At 41.2% G+C, this 24,302-nt stretch overlaps 1 protein-coding gene across 4 annotated transcripts in view; it reads left to right on the top strand.

Moving 5' to 3' along the window:
• Positions 1-24,302, top strand: part of PAIP1 (poly(A) binding protein interacting protein 1) — a 27,098-nt gene extending 2,796 nt beyond the window's left edge. For all 4 annotated transcript variants that reach the window (XM_081132393.1, XM_081132392.1, XM_081132391.1 and 1 more), the window contains exons 3-11: positions 6,056-6,241; positions 10,107-10,219; positions 13,271-13,382; positions 14,729-14,854; positions 15,442-15,548; positions 15,976-16,093; positions 16,886-16,940; positions 20,565-20,658; positions 23,144-24,302. In XM_081132393.1, coding sequence (XP_080988519.1) covers positions 6,056-6,241; positions 10,107-10,219; positions 13,271-13,382; positions 14,729-14,854; positions 15,442-15,548; positions 15,976-16,093; positions 16,886-16,940; positions 20,565-20,658; positions 23,144-23,237 — 1,005 coding nt within the window. In that variant the 3' untranslated portion in view covers positions 23,238-24,302. The remainder of the gene's footprint in view (positions 1-6,055; positions 6,242-10,106; positions 10,220-13,270; positions 13,383-14,728; positions 14,855-15,441; positions 15,549-15,975; positions 16,094-16,885; positions 16,941-20,564; positions 20,659-23,143) is intronic.

The raw sequence follows: 24,302 nt of genomic DNA, 5'->3' as shown, positions 1-24,302 counted from the left end.
TTACTAGTTTTCCTGAGACTGTTCCAGGGTATGCTTGGAGTAGTATGTGATTTCCAGTTGCTCTACTTGCTTGGCCACACTTAGTATTTTCTGTCTTTTTAAGTTTAGCCTTTCTGGTGGGGGTGTGTTATCTAATTGTAGTTTCAGTTTCTATTTACCCAGTAACATGGTGGCATGCCTTTTTTATTACTTTTTTTGGCTTTCCTTCCATATCTGATAGGAAATATGGAAAAGCTCTATTCCATACTTTAGAAACTCCATGCATTTTAGACTACATTAGGATAAAGCTTTGGGACAGAAAAGGAGCGGGGAGTGTAGGGATGATTTAGGCTGAAAGGAGCCTTCAGTCATGTAAAGTAGAAGTGAGAGCAGCTTGGGTTCTTGCCAGAAGATTGTATTTGGCCCAGAGATGAAAGAAACCATTGGAGAGCTGTGAGTAATTGAATAAACTCTTCTAACAGCCCCGGAGTTCCCCATCTGTATGTCTCCCTATTGACTGAGCTGTTTTACCATAGGAGGGATGTCGTTTTTTTCACGGTTCTGTACCACCTAGTTTTACATAGTTAAGTGACTCCTGGACTAGCTAGGGAGCAGTGTGTTGTCTGTGTTAGTCCACTTATTCTGAACCACTGTCATCTTTTAGGCATCTCCTAATAGCCTCTAATAGATCAGCTTCTCTGCTCAATTCTCCAGACCACATTGCAAGCTGGAAGTCATTGGCTTACCTGTGTTCTGCAAGTGTGTTGTCTTTGGCCCTGTTTTTTTTAAGGATTTTTATTAAGTTATCAACACTTAAATTAGGTACTGCAAATCTGAATTTTCTGGTTTCTCATGAAATCATAAGATCTGGCCATACTGGACTATAATTGTGATTAAAAATTGGCTGAAGAGATCCTGCCCCTTTAGATGGAGTGTGTGAGCTCTAATTTGCTCATTTGTTTCTAATACACCTGGATTCTATAAGCATTCAAGTTTGCTACCTTGCTCTGGTACATTTTCTAGCCTTTACCCTTTAACCAGGGCTAAGAGTTTTTTGCAATCTAATTAGTCTCCTGACTCTTAGAATAAGATCTTTTTTTTTTAACCCGAGGAAATATTTTTTTTTTTTAGAGAGAGGGAGGGAGGGAGGGAGGGAGAGAGACATGATTGGTTGCCTCCCATACGTGCCCCGACCGGGGAGTGAACCCACAACCTTTTGGTGTGCAGGACGACGATGCTCCAACCAACTGAGCCACCTGGCCAGGGAGCATGAGATCTTGCTGTGAAGGAAACTTTTTCTTACAATAACCATAATCCAAAGTTAGCTATAGTCACTGACTCATTCAACAAATAGTTGAACACTTATCCTGAATCAAGCACTGGGGACACAGCAGTGAACACAATGGACAAAAATTCCTGTGTTCATGGAGTCTCTATTCTAGTGTTCTCCTGGCTTGGTCTCCAGAAACTCCTTGAGTCTGCTTTTGTTAAACACGAAGATCTATTGCTTGGTGTCTTTGAGCTGGATCTGCTCAAGAAAGCATGCTGCCCTGGCCGGGTAGCTCAGTTGGTTAGAGTGTCATCCCGATACCATCAAGGTTGCAGGTTAGATCCCTGGTCAGGGCACATACAAGAATCAACATGAATGGTATCAATAAGTGGAGCAACAAATCGATGTTTCTCTCTCCCTCCCCCTCTCTCTAAAGTCAATAATTTAAAATTTTTTAAAAAGGAAAGCATGCTTTTTCCAAAAGCCATTATGATAGGCTTTTGCTGTGCTTTCTTAACCCTTCCAAAACTCTAAGCCCAGTTAGCTCCAGTCCTCCTAATCCCACTGCTAGAATTTCCTGCTCCCTGTCTCTTCTTGCCAGTGAGTTTTGTAGCCATCTATTCCTGGCCGTTGTTGCCGCTCAGATAAACCATCACAACATCTTGAATGTTTAATTACAGTTCATTTACAAGAACCAAAAATTCCACATAGGAATTCATGAAGCACTCATTAAGCAAGAAATCCCCCCCCACACAAAAGTCCCAGTTTTTTCCTAAGAACATCCCCTTTCAAGTTACTGCCCAGTTTTCCTTCTGCCTTTCAGTGGTAATGTTCCCCAAAGTGTGAAATTCACTGTTGGGACTACAGCTCACTGACCAAACCTCTGCATGCTGATCCCCTCCATTGCATTGCTACTGTTTTGGGGACAGTTACTTGTGCTCCAGGTTTTAAAATCTATTGTCCTCTTAACTCTCACCTTAGACTTTGTCAACCACAGGATAGTCACAGTGTGCCAGGTCCTCTGCTAGGTGCCAAGGGTACGTTTTCAGTCTTTGAAAAGTAACTCTTGTTTTTGTAAGAACTGAATATTTAAGGTAATATTTTTTATTTTCACTTTGCCATCTCTGCCCAAGAGTCCTTTGTTCCCAAGAGTCTGCAGCATGTCTCTGATTTCACCCTGTGGCGTTACTCTGCTGCATTGTGTTATGAGCACCTCCTCTCCATTACCTCTTTCCCTGGCTTCGGGGCAGTGCTCTTGCTTCACCCTCCCAGCTTGCAGCTCATTCCCTCCACAGCCTTGGAGGGTCTGGCTCTTTTTCCATTTTATTACCTCCTCTGACTGTGGCCCACCTATCTGCTGATAACTCTGAAATCCGTTCTTCCTCTGAACTCCAGGTGTGTTTTTCCACTTGTTTTGACCTCTTCTTGAGAATCTCACATTCAAACTCAAATACTATAAAAAAGAATTTATTTCCTGCAAACCTCTTCTTATATTTTTATTTTCTAACTAGACACTCAGGCTCAAACCTTGTTGGTGCATTGACTTGCCTTTCTCTTTCGTATTCTGGCCCCTTAGATCCAATTAACTAAAGTACAGTTGACCCTTGAACAACACGAGGGGTAGGGGTGCCGACCCCTGTGCAGTCAAAAATCCACATACTCCCCCCAGCTTTTGACTCCCCCAAAATTTAGTTGTCCCTCAGTATCTGCAGGGCATTGGTTCCAGGGCCCATTAACCCATGGATGCTTAAATCCCCTGAATAAAATGGCATAGATCGATGCACACAGTCGACCTTCCACATCCCAGACTCCCAACCACAGGCTGAAAACAACAGGTATTTACTGGGAAAAAAGCCCTGTACGGGTGGACCTGGGCAGTTCACACCTGCTCTCGGGCCTACAGGAGCCCTGATGATTTGCCACCAGGTGTCTGCTCAGCTGCCTTTTATTCCCACTGCTTTGGACTCACTTCTTGTTTCAACAGTGTATTCGAAGTACCTACCGTGAAAAATGAGTTTTCTAATTGACGTCCCTCCCAAAAATCTCTTGTCACAGAATTCTTTCTAAGAAAAATAAATAAAGCTTAACTATTCCTCAGCTTGGAAGCCATTTAAGTAAGTCCACACTGAAGACCGAGGAATTTGTACTGAAGGAAGGTGGTGCTAGAGCACGACACAAGCTGGTTCCCATATGTTATGTCATGTTGGTTCCGAATTCTCTGCCTCCTTTTAGCCGAAGACTGGCTCTGGCCCATTCTGCTGTAGTCAGAAGCTCTGCCTCAGCTTTTACTTTCAGAATTCAAATTTCTTAAAGGAGAGTTTTGCTTATTCAAAACAAAACTGAAGTCAGTGTTCTAAACTGTATTTTGCCACAGTGAATGACATTTCATAGAAACTGTTAGGAAATTAACACTTCCTGCTTTTCACCAGTAATCGGATATGATGGGTTTGTGAACTCTAAACTGTATATCAAAAACTTGGTTTTTAATTGTAAAATTTACAGTTGTATGTAAACATTAAGGATGTTATTTAATGAATGCATTTGTAATTCTCAACTACTTTCACTTTTATAATAAAGGGTCAGTATTTATAATATGAACATTTCTCCAAAGGTCACTACTATAATCCTTTGTTTAACATCTTTCCAGAAATTTCATTGCCTGTAAGTATCTTTTTATCAAAATTAATTGTACTAAGATATGGTTCCGTATTCTCTTTCCATGGGACACTGCATTGGCGATGTTTTTGTATTGATGTGTGAAAGTCTTGTTTTTTTCAGTGAATCTGTGATATTCCATTATATGGATATAAGGTAACTGGTTTAACCAATTCCTTGCTGATGGATTGTTAGGTGAATTTGTGGCATTGGGTATCTTAGTACTTATGTCAAAATTGGTTGTTAAGCTTCTTTGTTGGTCACTAGTTACCACCCCACGCTCGGTTTTTGTGTTCTGGCCTTTCTCAAAGGGTCAGGGAAGCACCTATGTCCTTGGGGCCTCTTTCTGTTACCTCCTCAGGATCCTGCCCTGACCATGTTTGTCATAGTGTTTCTCAGTGCCTGAATGATGCCTTCTATCATGAAATATAAGGCCCACAGAGGAGGATTGTCTCCTTACTCATGGCCTGATGGTACTCCCCACACCTAGGACAGTCCTCGCACCTGGCAGGCAGATGGTTTTGAATGAATAACATACATGCAGCTGGTGGCTATCAGCTTATGAATGAACTAATCAGAGTATCATCCTAGTACCAAGAAGCGTAGCTTCTTAACCATTCCACTTTTTACCCCTTAGCCCTTTCAGGTATGAGAACGTGGCTCTCCTGTTTGGAATGTGTTTGTCTTTTCCTAGAAATTTAAGTTTTTATTTGTTGAACACTTACTGCCTTACTATGAACTAGTCGGGAATTTACTCGTTAACTTATTAACTCATCGCATCCTCAGTCACCCAACTGTGATATTTGTTCATGAACTTGAATTGCATCAACGTTAATTTAATGGGTCATTGAATTCGGATTCAGGTGTGTGCGTGATCAGACAGACATGAGTGTGTAAGTTTACCGGCTCTTCTCAATGAACACTGTCTGGGCATGATACAGGCACGGGATCTGCTATTCTTGCAGCTGGTGCTCATTCCTGAGTGCCTCTCAGAGTACATGCAACTTGTCCCTGAGGGTCACTTTAGTGTCTAGAGAGAAATAAAAATTTTGAAATGTGGCCAGCTCGGAATGATGGTCAGCTAAGGACATTGGTTAGCATCAACAACAGGAACAACGGACTGGGTTAGTCTTTCTACTGATGTATGCCCACCTCCAGGAGCTTTCTTTTCCTAAGGGGAATTTGGGCAAAAAGGTGTGATTTATCTTTTTTCCTTTATGCACTACCTGACGTTAGAACTTAACCCTTCTTGTTGTCATAATTCTAATTCTTTTGTATTGGTTTCTCATCTGACTCCTTTTGGAAAGGGGTAAATTTCATCGGGCAGCATGGTTATTATCGAACCGTAATTGTTAAGTAAACCTCAGAAGGCTTTGGGTGGCATTCCAGACATGGAGAGTGTAAGTTGATGCTCTGATCTGTTACCTTCTGCAATACTCACCTGCTCAACCTCTTGCCATTAGTTACAAGGTTGGAAACTTCAGAGGTGATAGTGTAGGGACATTAATTGGAAACTACTACTGTCAAGGTTGCCTTGAAACCTGGATATGGCAGCCAATAAGTCTCCTACCACCATACGCTACGATGAAATTATATAGTCGCTTAACTGTATATATTTCCCTGTCCTTGGGGATTAACAGATAGAAAGAAGACAAACCTTACTAGCTTTTTTCAATATAGAAATTGTCAAATATCTATCAGGATATAGAGAATGGTGTAATGAGTCCTCATGGCCTCTCAGCTACGTGTGGCCATTCTTGGCTCTATATCCCTGGCCCCTCCTCCTCTCCCTTTGCAAATCCTAGATCTTATTGAATCTATAAATAGATGAAAATCTTGATTTTGATACTGGCATTGTAGTGAACTATTGGTTTAAACTATTTCTCAGCCATCTTGTCAGTCCACCAGGGATGAGAAGACAGTTCCTACCCAGCTAGGTGGAGCCCTTCTTTTATAACATTTTGGCCACTAGGCAAGGAAGAAGGATCCCTCAGTGGACTTAGTTTTATTCAAGAAAATAACAAATTTATCATATGAAGGATTCTTTAAAAAAATCGTTTGTGCTGGAGACATCTCAACCTAAAGCTGCCTAGTGTTTATTTCAGCCAATTGCAGGATTAAAACTTTTTTTTTTTAACTTTGCATCTATAGGAATCCTATGAGGATGGCTGTGAGGATTATCCAACTCTATCAGAATATGTTCAGGATTTCTTGAATCATCTCACAGAGCAGCCTGGCAGTTTTGAAACTGAAATTGAACAGTTTGCGGAGACCCTGAACGGCTGGGTTACCACAGACGATGCTTTGCAAGAACTCGTGGAACTAATCTATCAACAGGTAGGTTGGCTGGTAGCATGTAGCATGGGATAGTCATCAGGTAGCTTCCTTGAAGCCCGAGGATGGTGGCTACTCCGTGAGGGAGGCCAGGTTCATGTGCACTTGCCTCCACACTCGTTAACTCTTTATGGTTCATGGGAGCTTTTAGGTGTCCGTTGTATAAAATTCCTATTATTGGGGACCCAGGTCTGGAGCCGGACTGCAAGTTCACCAGGGTAGCCAAGGCTCTGTGCAGGCAGATGGGAGGAGCTGTGGGCATCTGTGAGGAAGGCTCCGTAGTGTCAGACCTTTTCCCACCCCTTTCTGTTCTGGGGGGTCTGAAATTAACAGTACATTTAAAAGACTACAGTATTTTCTCCTAGCAATATTGGTGTAGGGGAGAAAAAAGATCATGGGAGAACTTTCTTGTCTCATAAATAGTCCTTTTTAAAAAAAGCCAAACCACAGGACACCGTCTTGTTTTAATATTTCTGCTTGTCTTAGAGTTTTCAAGGATTTACATCTCAGTTCCTTGAAAGTCTAATATCTGGATTGTTTTTCATACAAGGTTAGTTTTGATACTAGCAGATTGTCCCTGCCACATTAGTGCTATTTTAAGGGGGATAAATAGACAACACTTTTTTAAGACATTTAAGGTCGTGTGAGACTGAGAAAAACGGAGCAGGAGGTGAAGATAAGTGGAACCTTCGGGTTCTTTACATCACTGCTCAAGGATCAGCTAAACCTGGAATTTATTGGGGGGGTTACTATAGCAAGAGGTTGATTTTTTACTTTTATTTTTTTGCCACCTAGTATTTCATTTGACTATATTTCCGATTTGCTCTGGGTTGTTACTGGACCCTAGTATTCCTTAGCTTTGCACTTTTCAATCTTTTTCATTGCATAGCACATAAACTAACCACTAAAAATCTGCGGCACACCAAAAATACATTTTTTGCCAATCTGACAAAAAAATAGGTATAACTTTGATTCATTCATACCTGCCAGTTCTTGCTGTGTTGGCTGCTGTCATTTCTTCTCTGACAGTCTAAGGGAAAGGGTTCGGTGCCCCTGACTGAATAGTCAGGCATTGCGTGTTTAAAATTTTTGCACACACCGGTTGAAAATCACTGCCCTAGCCAACTCTCAGGTTTCCAGAAATGCCTGAGATTGCAGGAAGATAGAACTGCTCTAATTGTCCAGATACCTACTTTTGGCCTCTAAATGGATTGGAAAAGAATGAAAGATAAGAAAATGGAAGAATTATACTTGGTTCTTAAACTTTTTCTGGTTTCTTGTGTAGTTTCATCTCTTCAGTAGGCCGCCCAATCACAGTTCAGGGCGGGTGGAGAGGCTGTCACCTGACAAACTGCATTTCCGTGCTGTCCTAACACCAAGTCTATTTTAAGTTTTAACATTCTGTGATCAGTGATACACAGATTTACCAATGGTTTTTAAATTCCATTGAGGGAATTTAGTCATAGTTACCAACAAAGGAAGACCTGTTGTTTAAAAAAAAAAGACATTAAATCTTCATATTCAACTTTGATTCTTCCTCAAATACCATTAAATGACAGGATGGGGGTTTCAAAAGGCCAGAAGCCATAAGGACTGGGGTGGGGAAAGGAAAGGGAAGTCCCAGTTTGGAAACTAGAAAGCAGGTGGGGTGAGAGGTAACTGACTTGGCAGATCTAAATAAGTTGAGTTCTAAACCAGCGAGGATAGTTGAGAGTCTCCCTGACCTATGATGCAGAATTTTGAAAAGATTCCAGGATAAGGAATGAGGCAGAAAGATTGCTAGAAAATCTAAAAAAATTAGACCCTCTAGATCTTTCTGCACTGAGTAGCCAGTTTGAAGTTTTATTGTAACCCTTCTTGAGAAATTACTGAAGAGAGTACTCCAGCAAAACACAGAATTAAGCCAAGGATGAAGACATGGGGAGGAGGAAACGGAATTTTACAGAACTGTGTGTCACCCATGTGGTGGTCAGAGGAGATCCTGAGAGCAGTCATGTGCGTGGCAGTCGGGGAGGGGCCGGGCTTCACTGGAGTAGGGCAGAGGCTTTCCCTGGTAAGAGGAGCACAGGAGCGAGATTGAAGATACTAAGAAATTTACAAACTAGTGAGTTTAAGAATAAACCAATGAGAAGTACATAAGAAAACAAAGTACTACAGAAGAAATTGTGTGTCTAGGGAAAACAAAGTTGTACAAGAAAGAAATAAGTATAAATACATGGTTCAGCCGTAAATGGAAACACAAAACTAATAAGTAGAATCATGGTATTTCCGCAGTGGCAGACGGAAGCGTGGGGAGTAGAGGGACGGGGTGGGTTAAGCGGAGTGAAAACTGCTCACCTTCCTCGGCGGGAAGCTAGTAGTAATGCCTCAGCTGACACATCACAGCTCATGCAGATAGAAGGTAAAACCTTGTATCTGCAAGAATCGAAGTGGTTGTCTGAGAGTAAAATCAAGGTGTAGTAGGGGAAGTAGGGAACCTTAATAATAACCAACCTGGTAGAACTTCTTGTCTTTAAATTGTGTGTGATCATTTTAAATGTAAACTAAAAAAAGGCATTACCAATAATGGGGAGAGTATATATTTTTAAATTTTGTCTGCTATAGTATCAGATACACATTCATGGTGTCAGGAGAAGCCAGTCTTTCTTTGGTGAGAAATGATCAGGGTCCTGAGTGAGCAAGGAAATAATTAGAAATAAAAAGATCCAATAATTATAAAGTACTTGCGACATGCCAAGCAATGCTGAATACTCGACATGTAGTTAGCTCATTTACTCCTCAGTGGTTGTGTGATATTACTCTTATGCCCATTTTATACATATCTGAAAGTGACTTGTCTGAGGTTACTACAGCTAGTAAATAGAAGGAGCATAGGGTTGGAAGGGAATCGGGATATTTGTTAGATCTAGACTCTGGTTCACTACCTTTGTGACCTTGGCCAAGTCCCTTAACTTCTTAATGTGTATTTTTCTTACCTAACTTTTGGTAGTGAGCTATGTTCTCTATTTAAAAACTACAGTGAGAGTTAAACTTCTTGAGTACTGCTTTGGCTGTATCATAGTCTTTGATATGTAGTGTTTTCTCACTGTCTTATTTTTTTTTAAATGGCTTACCCATTTTAATTTCCTCTTTACCCTGGGTGTTTTTGGAGCATTCTTTAGATATTAATCTCTCACACCAGGTACCATTAATCAGCTCTTTAGGAATCAAGAAACTGAAGCTAAGGGAGGTTTAGTGATGTCCAAAGTCACATAGCACAAGGCCTCACTCTGGACTGCTAGATGCCAGAGTTGGTGCCCTCCTATCACTGAGAAACAGCACAGAGCAGTAGTTTGGCAGATACTCGTATCATAATTTGCACTATGCAGCCAGGTACCTGTACATCTTTTGTGCAAAAATGGGTTAGTTTACCCAAGCTGGGCAGCTTAGTTGGTTAGAGCATCGTCCGACATGCCAACATTGTGGGTTCGATCCCCCAGTCAGATCACATACAAGAATCAACCAATGAGTGCATCAATAAGTAGAACAACAAAATCGATGTTTCTCTCTCTGAAATCAATCAATTTTTAAAAAATTTTTTAAAAATGGGTTAAAAATAAAGACATATTGTCTGTCTGCTTTCCAGGAAGCTCAGGTAAATGATGGGGAGAACTGGCTTAACCCTTTCCCTTCGTATTTGCTCTGGTTCTTGTTGTAAGGGTGGGAGGGAGAGTTAATTGCCTGAGGCCTGGCGGTTACAGAAGACGGGAACGTTTTTCTTTACAGGAAGGTGGTTTGGGGAGTAGAAATGTTTTTCCTCTCTGGGATGTTGCTGTTTGCATTAATGACGATTATCTGTGTCATACAAACATTTTTTTCTCTTTGAAAGGCCACGTCCATTCCAAATTTCTCCTACATGGGAGCTCGCCTGTGTAATTACCTGTCCCATCACCTGACAATTAGCTCACAGAGTGGCAACTTCCGCCAATTGCTACTTCAAAGGTCAGTGTGAATATGTGACATTAAAGAAAAACTACTTCTGAAGGTACTAGAATTTGTTGCTCTTTACCAAAGACTGTACAGTGTAGAAAGTTGTCGGGCAAGCTTATAGTTATATAGTCTTTTTGTAGTGGGCTCTGCCTTTGGTTTCGTGCTTCGTTAGAAAAGCCCTTCCTTTCCCCAGTTCTTAAAAACAATCACATATTTCTTAGTACTTTCGTACCTGTTTTGAACAAGGATCTGATTTTTATTGCCACGAGTTCAGCCAGTGTTTCCCCTACCACTCTTTTGAATGATCCATTTCCCTATTGGTTTGAACTGCTTCTACCTTCATCCCACTGTGTCCTATTTGGGTTTTGACTCTAATAGTCCATTCTCACTTGTTTTATTACCGTACTGTTTAAAAGCTCTAATTTTTTTATGCTTAGTCTAGTTAGTCCCCATGGTTTTGTGGAATTCTCTTTGCTCTTCTTGCCTGCTTATTTTCTCCAATGAACTTCAGGATCAGCATGTGAACTATAGAGCCTTTGTTGGTTTTTCGTAGATATTTTGGGGATGACGTTGAATTCATAAGCTAATTTGGGGGAGCTACTTATTCAGTAACAAGGCTGTCTCTGAGTTGATTATAGTTTGCACATTAGTTCTTTAGAGATACTTTGGACGGTTGCACAATATTCCACCGTGTGGTTAAAGTGAGCAGGAGCAGAATGAAGGTAGCAGAAATCACTTCACGTGAAAATCAAGCTTTAGCCGAAGGTGGTGCTTCAGGTCACGTACTCGAGATAGTGTGCTGGGAGCGGGGCAACAAAGCAAAGATGGGCTCCTGGCTCTTCACACCAAAATATGTTTCAGATAGAGCAAAGATGTACATGCAAGGAAGACAGTAAATACTAGGGGGTTCACTGGCCAACAGAAATCTTAGGCTGGTAAAGCCCTTTAAAGCAAGACATGATACCATAGGCCCTAAAGCAAGAGATTAAACTTAATTACACGCAGGTTATAATATTTTGGGTGTCATAAGTTTATATGAACTAAAGTAAGACTAGGAAGACATATAGCGCATGGTAATGAGCTCACTTAACATGAAAAGAGGGGCCTCTTAGGAATGAGTAAGGCAGAGACCAGTATTTTAATGGAAATATTTGGAATGGCTCCAAATGGGTACAGTTTGGAAACATGTAAATGACAAAGTTATGAAAAGATATCCTAGCCTCCCTGTAGGTAAAGAAACGCAGATTAAAGCTTCTGGAAAGGCATGAGAGCAGGCACGCCGGGGGGTAGGGTGGCAGGAAGGCTCGCTGATCTCAGTGGCGCAGCCCCAGCCATGCGGTGAGAGAGGGCTGAGCCCCTGCCCCACTCGGGGAAATTCTAACGTCATGGACTGAGGTGGAGCCCAGCATGATTTTTTAAAGCTTCCCAAGTGATTCTACTGTGCAGCGTGGTTGAGAAGCCCTCTTCCGAACCCTTTGACTCTGCCCCATGTGTGCTTCTGTGGTACTGATACTCTCAAAGATGTGAACAGGGAAAATGCTAATCATAGAACTAGTGAAAAGCACACTTGAAAAAGACAAGTTACCTTCACAGCAGTTATCCCTGGGTTGCAGTGACTTTGTTCTGTATTTTTCTCTGCTCTAACCTTTCTGAAATAAGCATGTGTTACTTTTATAACTGAAACTCTTTAGCTTAAAAAGGTTTAGGTTCTTTGCTCTCACCTAGACAATCAGCCACATGCAGGAGTAGGAATTTGCTTTTGCACATATATTGACATATCTTAATGCATAATAGTCTAGCATTTATAAAACAAAAGGTCATTTCAAAGATTTCACCTGCAAAGTCGTAAAAGAAAGGACAGAAAGGAGAGCAGCCAACGAGGTGCTTGGGTAACCAAGTTGGCATTAATTAACCAATCCTTTCCATTATTAACCGCAGTGTTCTATTTATAGATATCCCAGCTTTTTCCTGGTGAGGAATTAGTATGTATGAGAAGGTAACACATACCTTCTGTCTCTGACTTGTACAGAAACTTCTCATTTACTATAGCTTGTAAGCCACGTGGGCGCCCAATGAGCTGTCCTGGGTGTATTTACAGTTGGCTCGTAAACTGATCCACAGTATATTTTTGGTCAAGGAATGACTTCTTTTTTTCTTCAAAGAAAGTTGCTTTACAAAGCCACCCAAACTGGTCCTTCATGAATGACATAAGCTCCTCCCTTGGTCTTCAGAAGAACCGTCAAGATCAATTTTATAAAACACAGTTTTCCCACCTCATCACCACCTTACTAATAAAGATGAGGCAAGATATTTAACACCCAAATGGTAACTGTCCATTTAAAAATCCGTGTTAGCTGTAGCTGACCCCCTAATTCACTGGCATGGCAGCGACAGGCTCCTGCGATGGATTAGACCTTGTGGGAACTATGTCCATAAAGCTCCAAGAGGACGGTTTCTTTTTGTCACTTAGTAAAGCAAATGGGCCAGGTCGAGGGGAAGTAAGTTGACTCCTTCAGCCTCTGTTAGAAATAGAGACCAACTTAATTGCTTTCTATGTGTCTGTGTAGTTAGGGACTTTGCCCCTTATTTCTCTTCTCTGATTTATATAGTGGAAATTACAAGGATAAATGGGCTTAATAAGAATTTATTTTATTTTCAGCTAAGTTGGAGGAGGCCATTTTTATATATTTTTAAAGATTTGTTTCAAAGCTCATATATTAGAAAGAGTAGAACATTTTACAGACACACCTTGGGTAAAAACAGTGCCAGTACATCTGAACCTTATGAAACGTATGTTGTTTAAACTTACTACAACTTGATCTGATAGGTTTATTTTCAAGTATTTGTATCAGTTTCTTAAAACTAGGCATCTCGGTATGAAAAGATGAAGCGTAGTCTGGTCTCTGCATAGACAGGAACACTTTTTATCATAGAAGGTCAGGGCCTCGGTGCATTGCACTTGCCTCTGTATTGCTTGTGGGCAACCAGACCAACAAATGGTCATCTTGTTTGACTATTTAAAAAACAAAGCAGTGAGGGCTTATAAAGGTTTCTCTCTGTTAGATGTCGGACTGAGTATGAACTTAGAGATCAAGCTGCAAAGGGGGATGAAGCTACTCGAAAACGGTTCCACGCGTTTGTGCTCTTCCTGGGAGAGCTTTATCTTAACCTGGAGGTGAGACCTTTTCTTTTGTTACGTGCTTTTGTTACGTAAAGCTTGAGAACAAATTGATCTCAATAAGGAATTTGTGTTTACATTATACTTTTACAGCATTAAGAGTGAAATGGGAGAGAGAGAAAATAGTGCCCACTTGGGGGAGTCTGTACCCTACGGGAACATCTGTTTTCCTCTGTGAAGACAGGGTGTTGGGAAGTAGTTTCTGGGCATTTTAAAGTCTTCGTGTACTTTTGGAAAGCCGCAGTGCTCCATGCGTGTTTAACCTTTGAAAATGGAGACATGCGTACTTTTTTGGATTCTTCCATCAGGAACATTAGTACTTATGATGTGTTGACATTCGGGTGTCGGCTGAAAAGCAGCTTGACCTACAGAACACACAGCTTTGAGCAAAGAGGGGAGAGACTGGAGTTTATGATTTTTACACCTAATTCACCCAGATTAGTTCTCCGTCCTATTTTATATGTTAATCTTCCACATAAAATGCATTTGTACAAAGGGTACAGCTAGACTTGTTTGTAAATTGGCACTATACATGTGAGCCTGTCAGTAGGCAACTTCAGTGCTAGGTAGTACTTCGTAAGAGATGTTTGATTGGTCCTTTGACTAGTGAGTCTCGGACACAGGTTTATCTCCTTAAACCCTGACTTGAGGACTTAGCACCGTAACCACCACTGAAAAGACACAAGTCCACGATCCAGTGTGCGTCAGTGCACCTAAACGTCTACATCCAGTCTAGTGCCTAATTTACTGTCCCTTTTTATCACAGGGGGCTCAATTTTATAAAACTGGGATGTCTAAATCTCATTCATTTTAGTTGTTATATAAGCCAAAACAAGAGCACCAGCCTAAATGTGCCTCAAACGGAGGCCATTTTTAGACGCCATTGCGTCCTCTTTGGAAGTACTGGTGTTGTGGGGGGTGGAAGGTCAGGCATGGCTCTGGAACCTAAAATTCTCCCTGCCAGAGAGCCAGGACACACATACCATGCTCATGCAAAACCCGAGTATTTTAAAACAATACACAAATAGCAGAGTAAAATGCTGTGTGTTCCCAAAAACTATGGTAGCTTAATAAACTAGAGATGCTTCGTGAAGCAGTAACATTCAAGGAGGCTTACGTATCTGGACCATATGTTACCTGTGATAAATGAAAAATTTTACCTGTAGCTTACTAGTTTTATTAGAAATCTTAGTTACATGTAAGTAAGCCTAATTTTGCAAAGATATCGGAGTGTGTTTCTGTGATTTTTGTATTTTAACTTAAAATACCAACACTATTAAACCATTTATTTGTCTGTATTATGTTTTGGCATAGTGGCTTTTCATTTTCTTTTGTCCCAAAAGATCAAAGGAACAAATGGACAGGTTACAAGAGCAGATATTCTTCAGGCTGGCCTTCGGGAGCTGCTGAACGCCCTCTTTTCTAACCCTATGGATGATAACCTCATTTGTGCGGTAAAGTTACTGAAGGTAGGTTTTACTTTTTTCTTTCCTTGAAGTGTAATTGTTCTACCCCTTTAGCATATAGTTTGGAGAAAGTATGTATAGTACACAAATGAATTCAACATTGTTATTACATTAAATATTGACATTTTACTTTGCTCTGGAATTTAAATATTGGAAAAGCAATATATACTTAATGTACGAAGCAGATTTTAGAAGTGAGACGTGGAAGTCCTTCACTCTACCCCTTCCTTTCCCACATCCGTAGATGTGTCTCATAAGTACCATCTTACTCTGTGGCTGCCTTTTTACCACCTGCCAAAGGTCTAGCTCTTTGTGCGGCGCACAGATTCACTCCTGCAGTAGCTTCCCAGGATCCCGCTGTTCGCAGGCACGTTGTTTCTCCATCATCATCGAACAGCTGGGTTATTTCTGCTGTAGTTCATTCGTTTCTTTCAGTCAAGAAAAACGTAGAAGGTATTGAGATATGCGAGTGTTAGATGGTAGAGAACAACTGGGAATGTTTAACCTGCTTAAGGAACACTCGAAGTGCCACTGTTACATTCTTAGGACACCTGCTGACTGGCTGCTGCATTTTTCTACCCTGTGTTCAGTTGACAGGCTCGGTGCTGGAAGACGCCTGGAAGGAAAAGGAGAAGGCGGACATGGACGAAGTGGTCCAGAGGGTCGAGAACGTTGTCCTGGACGCGCACTGCAGCAGGTGGGGCCCGTCCTCGCTCCGCCTGGAGGGGCTTGACTGGCGCCCTTCGCCAGAGCAGTGGAAACCTTGCGCACCAGGCCACACGCACGCTTCCTTTAGCGGCGTAGTGCCTGCCCGTGGCCTTTGTCGCTGGCTGCTTCCCTTCCCTCTCCTGTAAGAGCTGGGCGAAGTCTATTCCAAGTCCAGTGGGAAACACAGCAGTGTTTGCAGGATGGCCACTGCCTTTGAGAACCATGTAGTTAGTTATGGAACAAATTTCAAAGCTATTTTTTTAAAAAAGGGTGAATTTGTGTCATTATAGGAAATGCCTGGAAAATCAAAGCGTTGAATGTACATGGTAAATTGATGAGGCCGTGTTAGGAGTCTGGTGTTAGAGCCCCACAGCACTGGTGGATGTACTTTCACTCTTTTCCATTTCTGTCTGCAGAGACGTGAAACAGATGCTCCTGAAGCTTGTGGAGCTCCGTTCCAGTAACTGGGGTCGAGTGCATGTAACCTCAACCTACAGAGAAGCAACACCTGAAAACGATCCTAACTATTTTATGGTATGCTGGTGGTTGCTGTTCAACTTGTGCTTGTTGCTTGAATTCAGTTTTGGCAATTTCTACATGAGTTACATAAGTTGTTCCCAGAATTTAATGCCTAATAACTCTTCACTGGCTTAGGGTCACCTGGCAGCAAGCAGAGCAGGTGAATAGAAGGAACATGGGACCCTCCCATGACAGGTTGGACTAGAGAAAAGTCCATCCAGGGCAAGGGAAATAGGACTGGGACTTAGGAGAGGGTAAGGATTCCAGGAAACAGTTTTTCCAAGGAATTCATAACAAAGGCCTGCATCTCAAACTTTTACTTTGCATGTTGTCATAAAGTAAATTAAGAAAATAAAAAACGGTACCAGGCCAGTGTTAAGAAAATAAAAAACGGTACCAGGCCAGTGATCCCTGAAGCTCCCAACATGAAGAAATGTAACGTAGCTATGGAGGAATTGCTCCTACACCCCCAGTCTCAGAGATGCTCAAGGAGAAAAGTGGTGGGGAGGGGGAACCACAGCTAACACCGAGTCAACGCCGAGTCCCACTGCACAGCAGAGCAGAGCAGTTCACCAGGAGTGACAGGCGTAGACGCAGTGTGAGAACAAGGCTCAAGATGATAGAATAAATCTGAAAACCAGAGGCTTTCCCGGTGAAATGGCAATGGCTGCTGGGAGGCTTGTGTTTGCTCTTGCGCTGCATTATCAGGTTCAGGTGGGGCACATAGGCCATGCTTCATTGATAATGGGCTTTAGAAAAATCAACTTTGAAATGATGACATATCTTTATCACTCTGTTCCATCCTAGAATGAACCAACATTTTATACATCTGATGGTGTTCCTTTCACTGCAGCTGATCCAGGTATCGTGTCTCACGGTCTTTTCCCCCATTCTTTGGTAAGATAGTAAATTACAGAAAGCCATCTCCTTACCAGCACTGAGTTGCAGCTTTTCGAGGAGTTCACATCATTCCAAAGTACAGGGTGAAGGCTTGTCTTATATATAGTGTTCTTCACAGCAACCACTAGGAACCATTTTAGATGGACTGTCTGCTCAGTGTTTACCGCCCTGTCCCCTTAGCAATGAAGGATTGGAAGAATCCCTCAATTAAATGCAACCGGTTTTATTTTGTATTTCCCCTAGTATTTTGTTTTTCTGTTCTGAACTTTCAGGTGATTAGAATGGAAGGAAGAGATGATTCTAATTACTACATAGTTAGCAGCTTTCATTAATATGGGTTAATACTTGCAGATACTGAGAATTACAGGTTTCATTAACACTTGGTGGGTGAAAGTTAATTAAAATCTAAACCTCTGTACACTTCCCCTTCCAGAAAAGGACATTGTAGAAGCATTACTTTAATTGGGATAAATGGGACTGCAGTGTGAGCAAGAGAGAGACTTTCCCATTTGGTACAAAGTACAGCCAGCTTATGGTCAGCATTTCCCCACTTGTCCCTCTGGGTAGCAGGCCTAACTGTCCCTCCTGCAGCACGCTGAGACGGGAAGGAGGACTGGGGACCTAACATCCATCTTTAAATTATGAGACATTCAGAAAATATAAAAACCACACAAAACTCTCCTTGATTCATAGTCAAGATGAAACCAAGGTCATTTTGCCATATTGCTATATACTTTGGATCTTTTTAAAGAAATAAAACCCTGCAGATACTACTAAGCCATTTTCCCTTGTCACTGATCCCTCACCCCCAAGTTCAGTCCTTCCGTCACCTCTCCCAGAGGTAACTGCTGCCCCAGGTTTGTATCCTTGTGGTGTCTTTTCACTTCCTACGTGTCTGTAAACTACTGGACTGGCGCACACAGTGGTAGTAACCCAAGTGGTGTCTCACTGTACACGACCCTTTGCAGCTTACTTTTATTCAGTATTATTTTTGGTATTTACCTGTGTTGATATTTGTAGCATGGGTTCATTTATTTTAAATGGCTCATAATGCTCCACTCAGGCTAACCCACAGTATAGCTCCCCTGCTGTGGGGTCGGGTGGGCCACACTTGTTCGCACAGACATCTTTAAGTCGTGTGCCCGCAGGGGCTTCTCTGGGGTGAGGAGGCGGAGTTGGCGCGTTACAGGCCGCGCGTCCTCAGCTTTGCTGAATGTTAGGCTGCTCTCCAGGGCGATCGCGCCACTTAGTGTGTCCAGCGTGCGAGGGCTCCCAGTCCTCACCCTTGGCAACACTTACTGTTGCCAGGCCTAATTTTTGTCAGTCTGATTGTATGAAATTGTGAGCTGTTATTTGATTTGTCCCTTTGGGAATGGCCCGTCGGTGTCCGTGCCCGCTTCTGTCGGAGCCTTTGTCTGTCTTGTTGCTTGTCATTCCTTGCGGAGCCTGGAAAGTGACCCTCGGTCAGCTTTTCCCAGTATGTGCTGCCCTTCCCTTTTGTTTATCTAGCATATAGAAGCTTTTGGTTTAATGTAGAGTAAATTATGTCTTGTTTGCACTCTCTGTGACTTAGTTTCCTCACTACTAGCAAATCCCATTTCCTTCTGTAAATCTCCCGATGCTTTATGTTCAGGTCTTGAATCCGCAGGCTGGTTTTCTGTGTGGGCTGTGGCGGGGGTTACGGATGTTTTCCTTCGTCTCCCCTGTCGACAGCAGGTGTTGAGCCATCCTTCGTCCTGGGCAGCCTGCCTCTGCACCGTGCACCTCTGTAAGCTCGCCCTGTTCCGTGTCTGCACAGGGTCTGTCTGGTCTGTCAGCTCTGACACGGCACTCTTTATCAGTCTGACCTTGCTGTAAATCTGCAGATTTTCCTTCTTCCCCTACTCTTCAGAGTTACTTGGATTCCTGTGGTTCTTTGTTCTTCATCTCTGTCGGGTCCGTTACACTGTCATTTGTTCTGTCCACACTTACGTTCTCTGTTCTCAGTCCCTGGATTGCACATGTGTTAGCCTTTGGTGACTGTTCCTTGTTTACATGCCCTTTTGTTTTTCTTCATGAAAACTTGTGTTGGACTGTAGGAGCACCTATCCAAAGTGGGTTTTATATTTGCTCCTGCCGGGAGCCCCAGGAGTAACAGTGGCCTAGAACAAGTTTTTACTTTCTTGTCGTAGGGGTTTTTCTGTGGGTAATAACAAGTCGAGGTGCAGGCCCATTGTTATCAATTCTCTGGGGAACCAGAGTACTCTCTCCCCACTCCAAACCCAGACAGACATACCACACTCCTTTGCCACTGAGGTGTTTTGCATTTCTTTTTTCCTGGTCCATCTTTTGCTTGAGAGATCAGTCCTTTGAATGCCCTGGGTTTGTGCAGAGTGAGATGAGTGTGGGGCGTGAATTCCGTCTTTCTGTTTCATTGGGCCCAGACCTTTCATTCTGGCCTGTGGGTTTTAAATCTGAGCCCATTCGTTACCACGTGGTCCACCAGCCTCCCAGCTGCAGTCACTGTGGTTTTCAGTTCCCCTTTGTTCTGTCACCGGGTGACTTGATGTTTTTTGTGAACTTACTTGTACTTTAAAAGAATGTTCCTTTCCTGTTAGCTCAAGTATTTGTTGGAGGTAGGTTTTATAAGTTAAAATAGTCTCCAAATTGCCAAAATTGAATGTCAAAATATTGCTAACCCTTTAAACTGGAATTAAAGTCTTACAGAAACTGCCAATCTTGAAAAAGTGGGGTCTTTACCCAGTCAAATAGAATTATCCTCTTGAAATTTGAGGTGGCTGTTGTTCATAAGAAACTAACTTTAAGGTAACTAGTTTTAATACACACTGATCCATTTTATTATTCAAAGGTAAGGACACCACGCAGACATGCTATTCTTACAAGATACTCAGTAGCTGTGCCTAAGCAGTTGGCAAGTAGAGAGCTACACTGTCTCCTGTATTGCCTAGGGAGAGCCCACCGAGGGAAGGGGTACAGCCGAAACATTCATCAGGCAGCTGCCTTCCAGCTGTCCCCAAGGACACAGCAGAAAAGAAAGTGCCCTACACTGGGCCCCTGTGTTAGGGTGGCCTCTGCTGACTGAGGAACGTGGATCGGTGGCTGTCGTCTGGCAGCCAGATAGATAGCTCACTTACGTCCTTGGGGAGGAACAGCAGAGCCAGAAGCCAGGATGTTTAATTGAATCTCCTTGTGGAAGGAAAACAGGAGGGAATGGAGAACACATTCGTCCCCAATAAGCTATATAGCCGGCATTTTGTCTGACGGAGAGAAGCAGGGCGTGTAAGCAGCATACACGGGCTGTGAGATGTTCTCTGGTAGATGCGCACTGGCTTTGACTTCCCGCTTGCGTGTAGAGGAGATTCATGAGCACACGGGGCAGAGGCAAGCCAATTAGAACATAAGTTTTATAAAACCTATTCTTAAATATGCAATTAAGCTTGCTTACTAGATAAAGAAACAAAGCTTACTGCTATTTAAACTTTAGTTCTACTTAAATGAGAAGTCATATTAGAATTTCTTAGGAATAACTGGCCATTCCATGTGAATTTTTTCAGCATTCAATTTTTTTCTTTATTTTTTTTTGTAGATTACCAGGAGAAATATCAAGAGTTACTTGAAAGAGAAGACTTTTTCCCAGATTATGAAGAAAATGGAACAGATTTATCAGGGGCTGGTGACCCGTAAGTTCTCTTTAGCTACTAACTTTTTTGGTGAAATTTCTGTGGCCACAGCTTGTAGAAAAAAGTAGATAATGAAAGAGTGTGCATTTTGATTTGATGGTGTTATAGTGATATATGTGTAGTACTTATTTACCAAAAGTTTTCAGATAATTATGTTGGAAAGCCATGATCTTTTAAATTTATCTGTAGATGAGGGAGAAAACTATTAAAATGTAGTATACACAAGCATAATTTGTTTTTATAAAATAGATTCTATTTTTATGCCTAAGACTTTAAAATAAGCAGCTGTAATACTGTGAGATCTTGGGCAAGTTCTGTACCTGTTTGTCCATCTATAAACTAGGAATAGTAGTATTCCTCCTTGAGACTTTTGAGAACTAAAAGAGAACACGTAACTGTTCTGGACAGAGCCAGAAGGCTCAAATCTTAGCTGTTAAAGGATAAATTAAGATCAAAGTGAATTACTCTATAAAAATGTTTGACTGATAGGAAGAGGTAAGTTATGGTCCTATTCTCATATTTCAGTGTCTTTGTTTTGTTGTTGTTGTTGTTTTTATAGATGTCCCCTTTTTTCCCCCATTGATCCCCTCCACCCCGCATCTACCTCACCCCCAGGCTTTCCCCAGACCAATGTCTGTGTTCATAGGTTGTGCATATAAGCATATAAGTTCTTTGATTAATCTCTCCCCACCCACTCCCCCACCCCCGCCTTCCCTCTGAGATCCCTCAGTCCCTTCCATGCTTCTGTATCTCTGGATCTATTTTGTTCATCAGTTTATTTTGTTTATTACATTCCACATATGAGTGAGATTTTTGTGATATTTGTCTTTCTCTGGCTCATTTTGCTTAGCATAATTCTCTCCAGTTCCATCCATGCTGTCCCATAGGATAAGGGATCCTTCCTCTTTACAGCTGCATAGTATTCCATGGTGTAAATGTGCCACAGCTGAGGGGCACTTGGGCTGTTTCCAGATCTTAGCTACTGTCAATTGCGCTGCTACGAACATAGGGGTGCATAAGTTCTTTGCTATTGGTGTTTCAGGTTCCTTAGGATATATTCCTAGAAGTGGGGTCACTGGGTCAAATGGCAGGTCAATTTTTAATATTTTGAGGAAATTCCATACTGCTTTCCATAGTGGCTACCCCAGTCTGCATTCCCACCAGCAGTGTACTACATGCCCTTTTCTCCACACCCTCGCCAGCACTTGTCGGGTTTTTTTGTTTGTTTTTTAATGTTTTTATTGATTTCAGAGGGAGAGAGAGAGAGAGAGAAACATCAATGATGAGAGAGTCATTGATCGGCTGCCTCCTGCACGCCCCCTACTGGGGATGTGCCCTGACGAGGAATCGAACTGTGATCTGGTTCATAGGTTGATGCTCAACCACTGAGCCATGCCGGCTCGGCTTTACCTGCCATTCTTGTTAATAAATTTTTTTATTACCATCAGATTTAACTACATTTTGTTATAAAAGGATGAGAAACTTGTGAGGATTAGTCCCAGCTCCCTTAACAGCTTATGGGAATTTGGACAAGCTGCTTGGGTTCTCTTCTAAGCAGTAAGAGGAGCAGATTAAATCTCTGACTTCAGTTTTTCTTATGTATCTTCTCTTATATGGGTTTAAAAAAGTGAACCACCTTTATTCTTTCCTATTTAGTGGTATTTTAATTATATGTGGGTTTCAAATCTTCTAATATAATACTGCCATACTTTTATAAACTAGTTTAATAAGAAAAAATTTAGGAATGTTACGGACCTAATTAAGCACAATTAGGAAAGTTCAACCCTGCTGCGTGTACCACTGGAAATTCAAGTTGTTCTTGGCGTTAAGATGATAGTAGCACCTGTCTTTTTAAGATGGCTGTGGGAATTCAGTAAGGATAAGTATATTAAGGCCTTCATGAGCAATTAACTATGGAAAACCTTGTTTTCCATCACTTTAAACTATTGAATAGTTGGGAAAAACCTGAAATAGATGATCTCTAAAGTAGCTCCTTGCTATGAAAGTCTGATTCCAAGTAGATTATAACTAAGTTGTCATTTCAGGAATACCATTTCTGATGTTAAGTAGTCATAAAATATTGATGGGTCATTAGAGGGGGGTGGTACATTGAAATTATGTTCTAATTATAGTGTAATTGTTGATAAGCTAAATTTGTGAAATTAATATCGGCCTTGAGCCCCCAAGTTTTATAGGTGAAGTCTTTGATTTAACTTTTAGATTAGGTTAAAGAATTTAACACGTCTAAAGTATAGCAGAATCTTAACTTCAAAATACAACGGACTCAGAATCCACTGTAAAATTTAACACGTCATATTAAGCATTTGTTGTACACTGTTTAATGTAATTCTAAACAGTGCTTGCGTTCAGTCATAACCCAGTCTAGGAAAGTTACATCAGATATTTCTCCTCGTGGTTTAGCATTTTAGACAGTTTCTGCACTGAAAAACATGAAGCTCATGAGTCATCTCTGCTTCTTTCACAGATACTTGGATGATATTGATGATGAGATGGACCCAGAGATAGAAGAAGCCTATGAAAAGTTTTGTTTGGAATCAGAGCGTAAGCGAAAACAGTGAAGTTAAATTTCAGCGTATCAGTTTTATAAAGCAGTTTAGGTTATGGTGATTAGCAGAACACAGGAAAGCAAGAAAATGTGTCACACTTATACCAAATTAAGGATGTTGAGTTATGTTACTAATGTATGCAACTTTAATTTTGTTTAACACTCTCTGCCAAAATAAACTTTATTCCCTATAACTTAAAATGTGTATATATATAAAATAGTTTATTATGTACAGTTAATTCCACTGTTTTGGCTGCAATAAAATCGATTTTGAAATAAATGAAATGTTGAAAGTAAATTTTGCTAGCTGGTTAGAAGCTTATTCTTTAAATTCAGCTTTTCTTGAGGGAAAAAGTCTTAGTCTGGAAATACATATAACTGCAAAAATGTAGCATCCTTTATTTAGATATGAGTATATGACTTTCATTTAGTTTTACATTTAATGTCTCATTGAACTGGATTTCAAATATGAGTCACAATCATAAAAACCTCTGGCACTAAAGTCTCAGAATGTATCATTAACTGACTTACATATCCAGGTGTTATTTGATACCAAGGGCTTTTAAACTGTCATTTAAAATAAAGAGTTAGAACTTCCCACTAAACAACCAAGATTCTTCACTGAGGATATATTGCAATTCCGAATTGTTCAATTTTTTCACCTAATGTCATTACCCAAAAGCCTATGACATTATCCTGCTTTATTTATACGGCTTTCTCATTTTTATTTGGTAGCATGAGTTGCATTGACTTTTTTACTAGAGAATTTTGCTAGATCTTTGTCACTCGAGTTTTCATCGGCTTTATAATTGATACACCTTGAGGATCACTTTTCTAATACTTTTACTATAATGTGGTACTGCCTCAGTCCTATTTTTACCTAATGTCAAAAATCTTTTCCAACTAACGAAAAGTAAAGCTTATGTACAAAAAGATTGCCTGTAAATATGCATGTAAATAGTTCTGTTAATAACCCACTGTTTTACATTTGGTACACCTGTGTCTGCTTCTGCAGTTAGCTTTCCCACCTCTCTGCTTGTTTGTTCAGTCTGGATTAAAATTAGACTTTGAAAATAAA

The sequence above is a fragment of the Miniopterus schreibersii genome, assembly GCF_964146895.1.
Source record: "Miniopterus schreibersii genome assembly, chromosome: 3".
NCBI lineage: Eukaryota > Metazoa > Chordata > Mammalia > Chiroptera > Miniopteridae > Miniopterus > Miniopterus schreibersii.
This window is presented reverse-complemented; position numbering and strand designations above follow the sequence as displayed.